We start from the raw sequence: 13,961 nt of genomic DNA, 5'->3' as shown, positions 1-13,961 counted from the left end.
ATATATATAATTAGACAAAAGTTATGGCTGTAAGGCAGTGAAGCACCCTTGGCAACACCGATGTTGATGTCTTTGATGATGATGATTTGTGGCAATACCGACTAGTCCATTTGTATACAGATATAGAAATTTGCCTGCGATCAAAATCGTTGGATTTGAATAGGAATTATTCCGTCGGATAATGGAAATTTGGTAAGTCAAATTATTTAAATGGGTGGCAAATTCGTTTGCGGGGTTGAAGAAGCACCGCAATATATAACATTTGTGCACCTATGTGGCCAACTTCGCAATAGCTTTCGTGCTTGTTCAACAGTAGTCTTTCTTCATGCATTTTCCTAAAATAACGTCCACCAGTATCATTGTGTGGACCTGAGGTTGAACAGAGCTCATTTCTGGTCGGGTCGCCTCCGATATATGACAGCTCTTCAGAGGTGAACTATCAACAACAGTCTATTTCGCAATTACGTTGAGTTGGCGCATATTACTGGTGCACCGACTTTCCCCCAGGAATAATAGAATGACCGCGTTACCTAATACTATTTCCTGGACTCTACGACGTTCAGAAGCTTTCGTTGTCGCATGCGTGGTTGTCACGATAGCTGAATTTGTCGATGGGTAATGAGTAAGCTTCATAAGAATTGCGAATGAGAGGGCGGAAAACCATTCGTCCATACTAGTTCCAGGCTCTTAAAGTTAAACATCACTCCACGTGCCCATGTTATTTTTTGGCCAGGTGAACCATAAATCATTGGTTGCGTCTTTCGAACAGACTCTGGCAGGGATCACAAATATTAGAGCAGAAAGAATCACATAATTTTTTAAATTTTCTGAAACTTGGACCGTCTAAAATGGTGTCCGGATTACCGGCAACGAAAAATTCCGGTAGCATTTTCAAGAACCATCATTTTTCTGGCACATCTGTATGACCACTAAGGAATGAATTTTATCACGAAACCGTACAGACCGATAAATCGCACTCCACATCAACGAAATAAATGAACACAATCTATCTGCTTTTTCAAAGTCATAACAGTGGCTATGTGCGCAAGACTCCATATTGGACGATCGCATGATCAATTAAACTACTTCGCAAATGGTAAAATATAAATAACTGTTTGTTTTCGTGATCGACACTTTACCCAAACGTTTTAGTTTACCAAATTTATTACCTTCCCGGGCAGCCTGCAGTGTACATCGAAGTATCCAACGGTGAATATGCACTCGCGTTTGACACTCAGACACGGGAACATCGGAAATGCCATCGCACCACACACATTTAAGTGTCTGCAGAGGCAGAGGAATGTCTACAGGCACTTGGATATGTGGGCATTCCATTAGTTTGTATTCTTATTTCCGTGCTCAGAATTTTTTTTAAAAATGGACAGCGCGTACAAAAACGTGTTTGGAGTTGAATAACCTGACCATCAGGGTTCTCTTAAAAATCGCACAGTTTGCCGAACTGGGAATTAATCCCCAATCAATCGGTAATATGCCTTTACAATTATTTCACATGCAACTCCATACATTTGTGCAATTGAATCGCAAAATTAATGATCAATATTTCTTTCGATATGTGACATCATCCGTCCACAAACATCCACTGACATGTTTCTACGACAAACCAAACACTTATCAGTTGGGAATATCCTAATTGTCAATGAGAACTTATCTACAAACCCTTTACTCAAACCCAGACGGGGGATTTAATTCAAAACCTGCAGGAATGAGATGTTGTTGTCTGTAATGCTCAACCTGTTAAGTGTCTTTTTGTAAGCACACACCGGGCAGGGTAGGTACAGTTGGGAAAAGTGCATAAGATTTAATTTTACATATTCGGAATGCGTGTAACTAGCTTAGGCATGCAGCTGCACAGGTTCTAGAATTAAGAGCCGTCATTTGAGAAGACGTTTCCGACTGTCGGCGCTTACCCAGAGGTAAACTGTAAACAACAGGGTATGTCGCAAGTTCCTTTTCTTGACACTCAATACAAGTGGAAAGTACCATAAAACAAACAAAGCCAATGATCAGCAATTCACATCCTTAAGATGAGTGTACCGGTATTTCATTAGGAAATGCAGAATGGGCGTATTTCGTAATAATGGTTACTGAAACCTACCACGCCCGGCTGTCCCGGTTGCTGCAGGCGTTGTTGTTGGGTCCGAACCCGAGACGCGAATGGCGAACGAGAACGGAAAAAATGCCATACCTATTATAAAATTAATGTAGCTTTCCTATGTTTTGAACGAGGAATATTGCGCGCCCAACGCCCATGTTACTTATAGGCTGAGTAAACAGCTAATGATATGTGGTGTATTTGGTAGAGCTAATAGGGCCGTCTTTTGGAAAAACTCTGATGTGTGGAGACATTAATAACATTGGGACGAAGAAATAAAAACAATTCAGCCGAGAATTTTTTCGTATTTTTCAAGTTGGACAATTTAGCAACCCGTCCATTGTATTTGCAACGAAATCTTTAGGTGAAAATTCAGTTTCCGATTTCCATTTCTACCATATGATTAGCAACGAATATGTAGACCGATAAGCGTTACTAAGGGACCAAATAACTCTCGGCAACATGTGAACGGGTAAAACGACACCGTCGTTTACGCCACTTACATACGTGAAAGTAATTATGCCAATGAGATTTATACTATGCATTTGGGCCAAAAGCCTTCGGCAGTCGTGACACACGTTTAAATGTTAAATGTCATTTTGCCCCACGATTACCAAGTATATATACAAGAAATATAACTACGACAAACAGCCTTGGCACAGACCGTCTATTTATATCAAGGATGCTTTTCAGCGGAGAGATAACTACAAAATGTATAGGAAACTAACTTGTGGTCTCAGAGACTGCATGATGGAATGCAAAAACGACATACAGCTTCTCATGTGTAAATTCACCCGAAGAAACTGATAAGATACGTTTAGCTGGCTCGCGCATCGTGAAATGACCGAGGTCGGTGTTGCTGGATGCATATTACGCTCAATCATTGTTTACAACCCATGATAGTTTCGCGTCATTGTTTCTCATTATCCACACAATGTTTCGCTGACCAGTTTGGTCACGATGGAAAAATCCCTTATAACTGCGGGCAGTATAAACGATAGATAGAGACCACAGGAAACGGGTGATAATCATTTGCCTGATAAAAAATCTTGGAAGTGGAACGTGAACGAAATCCGGTTGGGATTGCTAGCGAAGAATCCGGCGACCAAGCTCCTCTTTCGTTGACAAGTTGTTGTGTGTTTTTAGTAAAAATTATTCACAGTTACTTCAACGAATTTCCAAAAGTCAATCAGCAATTTAAATTTTGTAAATATCAATAGCTCGCTATTTTGAATGAACTTGGTCGTAAACGTTCATTTTGTGTTTTCCACCTGCGAATGAAACCGAGCGTGTTGGATGCTTTCGAAGAACAGTGGAAATGTATAGAAGAAATAGTTGACCGGAAAGAAAGTACTATCTGTAAGATTGCGTGCAACGCACTGCGGGAATGTAGTTCAGGTAGTCAGGGTCGGTTCACCGATGAACAACAGATAAGCCGATACGGTGTTCATTAACTGTTTCGCATAGGATACCGGATAACTGCAAACATGCTGTTAACCGATAAAATCCTGTTTCATGTTATCCACACAAAGTTTTGCTGACCACTTTGTTCACCATGGAAAAATTCTTTTTCACTGGGGGTAATATAAGCGACAGACAGAGCCTATATGAAAGACGTGATAATCATTTGCCTGATAATATATCTTGGAAACGGGCCGTGAACGAAATCCGGTTCGGATTCCTAGCGACAGATTCGGCGACAAAAATGCTCTTTTGTTGACAAGTCGATGTATGTTATTAGTGAAAACGTATTACTTTTTTTCAATGAATTTGCATAAGTCAATCGGGAATTTAGATTTGTGTAACTATCAATAGCTCGCTATTTTGATTATTGTTGTCGGGAACATTCACTTTGTGTTTCCTGCCTGTGAATGACACCGAGACTCTGGAAGCGTTTCGAATGTATACAATACGATGGTCAGCCGGAAAGAGAATGATATCTTTAAGTTTGCGTGCAACGCACAATGTGATATGGTTCAGGTTATCAGTGTTGGTTTGTTGATGAGAAGCCAACCGATTCTTTGGTTAATTAAACTGCTTTGCAAAGGATACCTGGTAGATGACATCAAAGTTGCGAAGTATCAAATTAAACATCCACCGAAGCATTTCTCACGTTACAGCAAATGTTCATAATGGAATGGAAAATGGAAACGAATAGAAATGACAACTTCACTGTAAATCCAGGACTACGCAAACTAGCACTATCGATTTAAATAGAGAAACTGCAAAGATGTTTTTGTTGGCTACAATGCTCAAGAAGGTAATTAAACTTTTATAAGCGCACACTGTTGGGGTAGGTATGAGCATGATAACCTACGATAAATGACTTAACCACGAGAGGGATGGCTGGCGCAGATTTCTTTAAAGGTATATAATATGTACTTATGAGGATTCAGCAGAACAGATTAGAGGATAGATGTTAATTTACCCACAAACCCCCGATAATGAAGGACATCCTGGTGCTTCGTATGTCACAAATAATTTGTTTTGGCGAACATTAATAACCTTACGTAATATAAGTTACCGCAACGTACTACGTCCTGATACCATGGATGCTGCAGGCATGGTTGTAACGTTAGCTAAATTTGTTGATGCTAAATGAAAAAGCTTTATACAAAATGCGACCCCGGAAAAGGTGGAACGTTGCTCCCTACTAATCCTGGGTTTTCCAGTTGAAATATTTACCCCGCGCAAATGTTGCTTCTAGGCCTGGTGAACCAATAATCACCGATGGCAGTGAATTTAATCTAGGCATCATTTGAAAGGATTCTGATTGGTGCCGTTGAAGATAAATATTTATTTTTATTTTTATTTATTTATTTATTTTTATTTTCCGAAACATAGCTAATGCAGAAGCAGGTCTACATTGTCGGCAGCGACTATTTTAGTTAGCATTTATAAGACCTATCTTTCTCCCAAGGAACACTTTTCATGCCCCTCAACAAATCAATTATCTCACGATAACATAGGGACGAAAAACGCACTTTACGTCAACAAAATAAATGAAGACAATTAGTGTCGTCTCCGCAGGAGCTGTTTTAGTGAAACTCCTTTCTGTTGTATGCCATTTTGCAGTAAAATAAAAGAACATAATCACATTGGTTGTTAAATATCGAGCAAACACCTATTGCAAACGCATTCTAGCGTGCAACGCACAACGGGAATATGGTTTAGGTAGTCAGCGTTGGTTCACCGATGGATAACATAAACTGATTCGTTGTTCATTTAACTGTTTCATTAAGGATAACGGATGAATGAAAATATGCTTTTAACCGATGATTTTTTTGGAACGTTTTGTTTTGCAAAATTCCTTTTCCTCCAGGCAAGCGCGCAGAATGCATCAAAGCATCAAAGTATGAAACTATGCACCCACTGAAACATTTTTACGTTGCATCAAGTGCTCGTTAGTTGCAAACATCCCAATGAAGATGACAAATACATAGTAAACTCATTACTACGCAAACCAGTACTATCGATTTAGAACCGGATGGATGTGTAGTTTTTGGGTATGATGCTCATGAGGGCAAGTAGCTTTTTGTAACCGCATACTGGCGGAGTAGGTGTAAGCATGACAACCTACGGTAAATGTGAAAACGGCGAGACGGGCGGTTTGCGCCATATTAGGATGAAGTGAACTCTTCTGGCAACGCACCTGAACAGATTGGAGGATAAATACTGTTTTACCTACAAGCCACAGGTAATGAGGGATTTTCCGGTGATTTGTGTGTCACAAATGGCGTACTTTGTTAATTGGCCATACGTCAGTGAAAATCATAATAGTAGTCTCGAACTTAAGAAACTATTTCCGATTTCCGACAGTACTTCAGAGGCGAACTATGAACAACAGAGTGTTTCGCAAGTACGTTTACTTGACTCACAAATGTAGATGAAAGAAACATATGAAAAAATCCGGGCCAATGACCAGTTAATCAGATCCCTAATGATGAGTGCACCAATATTCCACTAGGAATCGTATAATGAGGACCTTACGTAAAAATGTTTACTGAAACCTACCACGTCCAAAATTCTTGGTGGTTCCAGGTGAGTTTTTTGTCGGTGTCAGATGAGAAAACGTTATACAAATTGTGACAGCCGAGACTAGGAAATATTGCTTTATAATAATCTTAGATATTCAAAGTAAAATATTCCCCCCGCCCTCATGGTATTTGTAGGCCAGATGAACAGTAAATCACCGAGGACAAATTTGGCGCATTTCATATAGCTTGCTTTAGAACAAACGCCGACTGATGCCGACAAAGATAAAATGTTGAAATAAAACAAATGAACTTTTTCCATTTTCCAAAATTTTTTTAATCTGGGAACACGTCCGGATTTTCGGCAAAAATCATTTCAGTAGGCATTTATAAGCCCATTTCGTTTCCCAACACACCTTTTTATGCCATCGGAGAGAGATCAGTCATCTCACAATGACACACGGACGGAATAATTGGCAACGTACTTTACGGCAACGGATATTCTGAGGGTTCAGCGCCACTACACGGACTGTGTCCGTAAAACCACGCAGTTATGCGTAATTCGCACTGCAGCATGTAAGCATTTGTACATAGTCTGTTAAACTCAAAGCAAATAATTTTAGTAAACACATTTTAGCTCATGAGGATTTACTTATTTAGGAGCTGTTTATTGCAAGAGTAACAACAAAAATATTTCACCAACTAACTTGTCGTTTTAGTAGCTGCGTGTTTGATCAATGAGTGTATCATAATAATATGGTGGGTTGTTTTTACTTTTAAGTCCCTCGTATAAAAATGTAAATGTGGGTTTTTCTGGATCAGGTCAAAACGCCAGACTTACCTTGGAGTGTAACCTAAAAACAATATAGGCGAAATGCACAAACACAAATAACTGATCCATCAGACTTCGCAATCTGAGATCTATTCGCGGCTTCACTTATGATTCCCTAATCAGCACTCTCCGGCATAGTTATCGGCGCAGTCAGAGTGTTCCGGGGGATTTGTCAGAATGAAATATTTTTCTTTACGCCGGATGTAATAAACTGGTTTTCAGATAAAACTCAAGTTATACTGACCATCGTTTCCGGTTCGGTAGGCGACACGTGTACGCCATATGTTTTGCAATGTAGTGCAGTAGTAATAATAAGGTATCCCAATTTGCTCATAGGAGGTGCTGCTCAATATTCCGGAAAATTCAGATCTGTGTGGTAATCACATCTCAGGGCATTCAAGAAAATATTCCGTCCCATTGAAAAACATTGAAAATACAAGTTAGAAAAATTCTGAGAACGTAGTAAATTCCTGACGAACAGTATGGTAGAGATGAAGGGACAGCGCATGGCTTTCATCATGCGATTTAATGTTAAGGGTTTGGCGGCAAGCCTTACCTTCACTCAAACATTACATCACTTTTGTGCAATTATTTGAGCAGGAAATTGGACGCGTAATTTATTATCTATTTGCATGGAAATATTTGAGCGAAAAATTCTGTCAATAATAAGGCATAATTTTATCATCTAAGGGCTACAATAAAAGCACAACATGCAGACGCACGCACCCATTAATTTTGCGCTCAGCATTTACAGAATACATCGCACAAAATTAGATCCTAGGAATGACGGGAGAATACTTGTAAATAATTAGCATGCTAGCGCTTTCAACCTCTGAATCTTACATATAATTCATTGAACCGAATTACTTCCCACACCCCTGCTGTATTTGTGCAATTCTCCCTGCGTATGCAAATTATTGGATAGAATGTCAAACCGCGAAAATCGTAAGGCACACGCGACATTCACCTCAAAACATAGCGTTTCGGGACCGCACGGGATAACTATTTTTGTACCCCGCCGACACGTACAAGGCATAAATGCATTTCGCTGTCACAGGCTCTTAAGTGACCAAAATCAGAAGGGGCAATCAATGTGTGTGTCACAATTTTCCATTTTGCGGTACCCTGATTGCCATATCTGTTATTCATCAGCGTCAGCATCATTATCACCACTAAAATATACTGAAAAATATACGCGGAACATCAAGTTGCTCCTTACGATGCGTGTCGTCTTCTCACCTTTTAACTTTGTCTGAGTAAACATTTCGTTTAAATGTTCAGTTGAATAACCTCGGTTGCGTTTAATTTATGTGTGCCAATGGAATTTCCTGCAATTAAGAATCATTTCAAAACGTCGTTTTCAAAAAGACTTATGGGTGCATGTTGATAAACTTCTACATCAGCGATAACAATTGTGTACTAACCCGGTTCAAGGCACAATTGTGCTTTGGGCATACGTGCTTAAAAATGCATCGGCATATTTAGGGACCAACATTTAATTGAACTGAATTTAAAAATAATAAATTCCGTACACATAATTTGCTTCCCGGCCTTATTGTGGTTTCGACCCCTTACTTAATAACAAGTATTGAGTCCCTTGTCAATGGAAGGTAAGTAAAATACTGGCGCGAGCAACCTATTGTATTCTCTGATTCCACGGTGGAAGCGGAGCAATTAGCTCATGAAAATGTGGACGGTTCACTCAACATTTGCGCTTGTAACGTTAAGTGTGCCATTTTCATTTATGTTATAGCACCCCGATGTTCGGCTAGGCAAGCGTCCGGATTGTACCATCACCAAAGCTTTACTTGCGATTAGTCTTGAACGAAAATGACGGTTTTTACTTAGAAATGCATTCCTTTCCGTTTTTTATAAATTCATGAACTCGCAAGCAAAGATGAAAGCAAATGCGCAGTAGTTCGTTTCATCTGAAACTGCTTTAGTGATTGTAATGATTTTGACGGAATCCTAGTTTCGCCGACGAGGTTGAGTCTTCTTCTAAAGGTTCTTAATTAGGTTGCAGGTTACACTATTTCTATCTTAGCCATTTTCAGCAGAAAACTGAATTTCACGCGCTTTTTGCGTTTTCGGTTAACGGTTTTAAAAGTGTCCCAAAGTGTTGTGTTGTCAAAGAACGGCGTACGAGGATAATCGCCATATTGATTTATATTCATTAGGGTATAGTCAAGATAACAGTCGTTGAAACAATAATGTGAATAATGTGTGGTTCCAGGCGCTTTATGACATACAGTCCGAGATTTTCATAATGTCATTGTCAAAGCGCAAAACAGCTGAGGGCTATTTTGGGTGTCCAGCTATGCTTAGAAGAAAGTCTATCCCAAAATAAAATGCACTATTTGATGAAGGTAGAATGATGCATAGCCTACCACTGCTGAACATCGAGAAGAGAAGGCGGTTTTTCGGGTTATGTGGAACATGTCAGATTTAAGCAAAAACAGACAGACACTCCGAAAACCTGGCAGAATTAAAGAAAAGCCAGAATGAAACTGAAAAATCCCATAAGGTATGATGTGGGAGCGTATTAATTGGGAAAATAACGAAACACGTGAGCATTACGAAATTAAAACGAAATTCGAAATGATTTGCATTGTTCACGTGCTCATTGACAGTCCATTTGTCTACCAAGCTCGAGAGAACCACTTGTTATGTTGACGAATTAGAGAAGTTCGCACCGCAGATAAAAGTTTGCTCAAACATCTGAAATGAATTGATAATATATACAACCTGGTGTCGCCATTTATGTGTGATCTACAGAGTTACTTGGAAGTATTTATCAGGCATAAACCACGGTGCCTAGCGTAAAATTTAAAGGTACCTAATTATTTCGCAATTCAAAGAAGGTGAGTTTCATCCAAATTATTCAACTGCTAGAGGGGTGTTGAGTAAAAATGGTGAACAACTTTCCGAGATGCTATCGGGAAAGTTTTATCAGTTTGTTCGTATATGCAATTATCCAAAAAAATATCAAAATTACGTGGATTAGTTGAGAATATGGAGATTATATTTAAGCATTTGCCGTACGCCTTCATATAACAGTGCCAAGTTCTTGCTTTAGTTATATACCTTGTTTCCGGGCAGCTTCTGTTTTCGATTCGCAAGGGCTGAACTGTGACCAATTGCTACACACCAGCTTGTTGTGATCACTTCCATACAACCGCGCGCTACTTGAGTTGAGTTCCACGAAATAACTTTAACCAGCACTGGGAAAGTTAATCTGAATAACAAATGAAGCACATAAAGCAGTGCTCCTTTTTGTTACTGTCCGAATTTTCTATCTTGAAAACTGGTTACGCTTAGCTTATAAGGGATATCCAAAATCGCATTTGAGTGAATTTTGTGCGCGCTAAGATAACAAGCAGTTTCCCAGTTTAAGCGACCTATGTATTTTGTAACGAAAATTTATTTCAATTTCTAAATAGGCTGAAATATATTAACTGCGACATTCCTTTCATTCTCAAAACTGGAATACTCTGCATCATGTTAGCTATCAGCTTAAACGAGTTTTCATTCTAGATACCGAGGAGGAAGTATCTGAATTATTTTGAAACCCGGAGGCTCGTTGAACCTGTTACCCACAAATTTCGTCCGGAGCAGTTTCCTCGGAAATTATGACTGATACAGTGACCTGTATTACTTTAAAGGAAAAGATGCTATAAAAACAAAATTCAACAATTGTTGAAAAGCCTATCTTAGTGCATCAGAAAGCTCGGCGAAACGTTATTTAAAAATTACATCCGGCTGAAGTCTTTGTTGTATTTATGTACATCCCCCTTTAGTGTATATCCCGGCTTTCGCTTGTGCGCCTATGTATGGCATGATTACAACTCATCAGCCGTTGGATTGATTTGTGGGTAATGCGCATAATGCCACACAGGTGTGTGACGGCGTATTTGGGTACATGCAACTGCTTGGAAAACGGAGAGTCACATTCAGAATCTTACGTGTGCTTCCGCAATTTTTACCTTTGTCAGTATGACGGTAAATATAATATGATTCATTTTGCAAGATATGGGAAAATGATGTATAATAGCTCTACATTAGAGATAGCGCTAAACGGTCATGTAAGACAGTTCCGCTATATAGAACGAAAACATACCGTCAGTGAAAGAGCGAACACGAAGGTAGACGACAGTATTGCGCTTACGCTTATTCTGCCACAGACCAAAACTCCCCATAATGTTCTGATTGCATAAGAGCAATACGATTTCTGGAATTCTAGCAACAATTTAAGGCCGTGAAAACTAAATTGCAACACAACTTTACATGCAAATAATAAAATGATCCAAAAAGGATAATATCAATGGCACAGAAAATTTCAATCGAACAACTTGGTCGGCGTAAGGCTCGGGTAGATTCCACATGAAATTAAGTAGTTACAAGTCTCATCAGTTCGCATTTGTCCCATGCATGTTCACAGCAAACCACCACTTACCGTTCTTCAACCACGTTATCACGTGTACAGTGTGAGTGATAAAATTCACATTATTATGATCGCAGATCCGGTTTGCATTACACACCGTTTCTAAAAATATTCGCGAGTTCTGATAAGCAAGACGTTTTAAGTACATCGCGGGAAACTTGAAATAATACACCACTCTCATTTTTTACTCTACAGGTGAGCACATACAACCAAACACTTAGCTGTTCCAAAAAATTCCAAGAAATATCCATATAAATGAATTCAAAAAGCTCCCTCATATCACCAGTTTTAACATTACCGGAACATTTACGTGTGAGTGTCGCATCATCCGATCCAAAAGTTGACCCTAACCGTGTACTGTAAAAATTATGGTTGCGTTATTCCAAACGTTGCACGCTGAAAGAATGTCTCCGGGAGCACAGAAGGATGCAACTGATGTAATGAATGTGCCGTTTATTTGGAAGAGCCGAAAGACGACTTTTGAAGTGTATGTTGTATGAAAACACTATACTGGCTCATTTACGCGTCCAAAGTTTCATTGTGTTCATTGTAAAACACCGGCCTTAATCTTAGCCGCCTACAGTGATTTAGGCAGTTGTTAATACTTCGCCGCCGCGAGCGTCTGTTCATTGTTCCAGTTTATTTGTCTAAACTGTAGAAAGGCATTGAAGCAAACAATGTTTTGTACATCATTGTTCATCCGGTTGAAATGTCTGGGGCATGGCATCAAGTACTTATATTTGTAATGTGTCGCGACATTCTTTTGTCATGCATCTCGTATTTGCTTCCCTTATAGAAGCAAAGAGCAACGTTGATGCTTGTTAACCAATTTCCTGGTTACGCAGTCAGTAATTTTGATTATCCCACTAGTTGGGTAGAAAGGTAGCATCAGTACGTGCTTAACGAGTTTGCATGAAAAAGAGACAAACATAAAACTGGTGCTGCTTCCACCGGTGATTGATTCTTTGCCCTACTCAGCAAATACTCTTTATACGCGTTGAAATTTAAATGCATTATACTTGTTTTTTAAGGAAGGGTTTGGATTTTTCATGAGAATGGATAAATAATGGCTCCATTTTTCAAGAATGCACAACAGATGGCACACTTTATTTCACATATTGATCTTTCAAAATCTAGTCGCTATTAAAGAAACCAGTTACTTCTTGGTTTGTTAGATTACGGTGCATATTTAATAATTTTTCTACATTCACTCAAAGAGAACATATGACATTAGACAACAGCACTGCTAAGTATTTGCTAAACATAATTTAACTAGGCAATTGTTTTGGAGTTACCAGTAAACTTCTTGTATAATACAGTATAATTTTCCTCATGCTTCGCATACTTTGAAAGCTAATTTATGTTTGGTTTCTGGTACGAGTGCTTCACGGATTCACGGATTGATACACAGGATTGAGGCTATTGCCCAACTTTCCCGGGTCGCTTTTGTTCTTGCCGGTCAGTGGCTATCGTTCACCTGAAAAGCACAGGTGAAAAAAGGGTGTAACACTGCTCTTTATGTTCCCCGAGCGGGGCAGTATGCCTGCCAGCGCAAAGATTCACATTAATAAACGCCAAGTAGTGCTTTGAACTTGGTTGTAGAAGGAGCGCGGACAACCGTAGGAGGAAGGGCATTCCACGAAGCTACTAACTCAATGGAGTAAAAAATCGTTTGATGAATGTCTGCTGCCTGAGCTTGAAAATATTCTTACTATGTCCCCGCCGTGTGTTTGCTGGACCAACGTTGAAAAACCCGTTTGCCAAGCTTTAATCCAACAGGGCATAAATAAGTATTGGGTCCCCTGGGAGACGACGGTGCTCCAGTGAAACGAGATCAAAAATCGCAGACGCGTTTTGTAGTCAACAGATTTGAGGCCGGCAACCATTCTCGGGGCGGATCTCTAGAAAAGCTCAATGACGGTGACGTCTTTCTGACTAAACAACTTGGTTGACGTATTCCAAGAGCGGTCTGACTTAGGCTCCATTTGGCGTTTGGAAGGTCACTCGAGTGATATGGGAGAAGGTGCTTCGGATCATCCGTAAAATGCGCCGATTTCTCATGGTGCAGCGAGAAGGACAAGTTTGAGGACTCCCAGATGCCGAAACCCTTTTGGGCATCTATCCTCATGCGGTTTTCCGGTCCTATCACCATGCATAACGAAGACATTCGCTGAATCCCCTCCAAAGCACACATGGACTCATTTTCGTCCTTCAGAGGAGGCTGCTAGGCAAACGACACTGCTTGGCAGCGTCTTAATCCATTTGGAGGGCACTGGCATTGTAACTTATGGATTTCATGTCTTCCGAAAAAGTAGACATGGGCTTGCAAGAGCATCTGAGAGGGCGTTGACGTCGATGTGAAGCAGCACTAGCGATGATCTGTCTGATAAGAGCGCCTTGATCCAGCAAAGGATTTCCCCTTGAAACCCGTAAGACATCGGTTTTGTGAATCAGCGGGACGTGTGTGACTATATCAAGATGCTTTGAAAAATATGGCATCCGATATGAGACCCTCGTCTTCCGCTTGGGTTAGGCTGTCCATATACACGTGTTGAGTTGGAGATATCAGGTTGCTGGAAGTAAGGTGAACTAGGATAGCTC

General features: G+C 39.9%; 1 protein-coding gene across 1 annotated transcript in view; it reads right to left on the bottom strand.

The window, feature by feature from the left end:
* The window catches only part of T265_15714 (hypothetical protein), a gene marked incomplete at both ends in the record, with an annotated part of 35,518 nt that extends 24,010 nt beyond the window's left edge, over positions 1-11,508 (bottom strand). The window contains 2 exons of the mRNA XM_009179001.1: positions 6,929-6,941; positions 11,373-11,508. Coding sequence (XP_009177265.1) covers positions 6,929-6,941; positions 11,373-11,508 — 149 coding nt within the window. The remainder of the gene's footprint in view (positions 1-6,928; positions 6,942-11,372) is intronic.
* Positions 11,509-13,961: the final 2,453 nt, after the last annotated feature.

Source organism: Opisthorchis viverrini, assembly GCF_000715545.1.
Source record: "Opisthorchis viverrini unplaced genomic scaffold opera_v5_765, whole genome shotgun sequence".
In the NCBI taxonomy this organism is placed as follows: domain Eukaryota; kingdom Metazoa; phylum Platyhelminthes; class Trematoda; order Opisthorchiida; family Opisthorchiidae; genus Opisthorchis; species Opisthorchis viverrini.
This window is presented reverse-complemented; position numbering and strand designations above follow the sequence as displayed.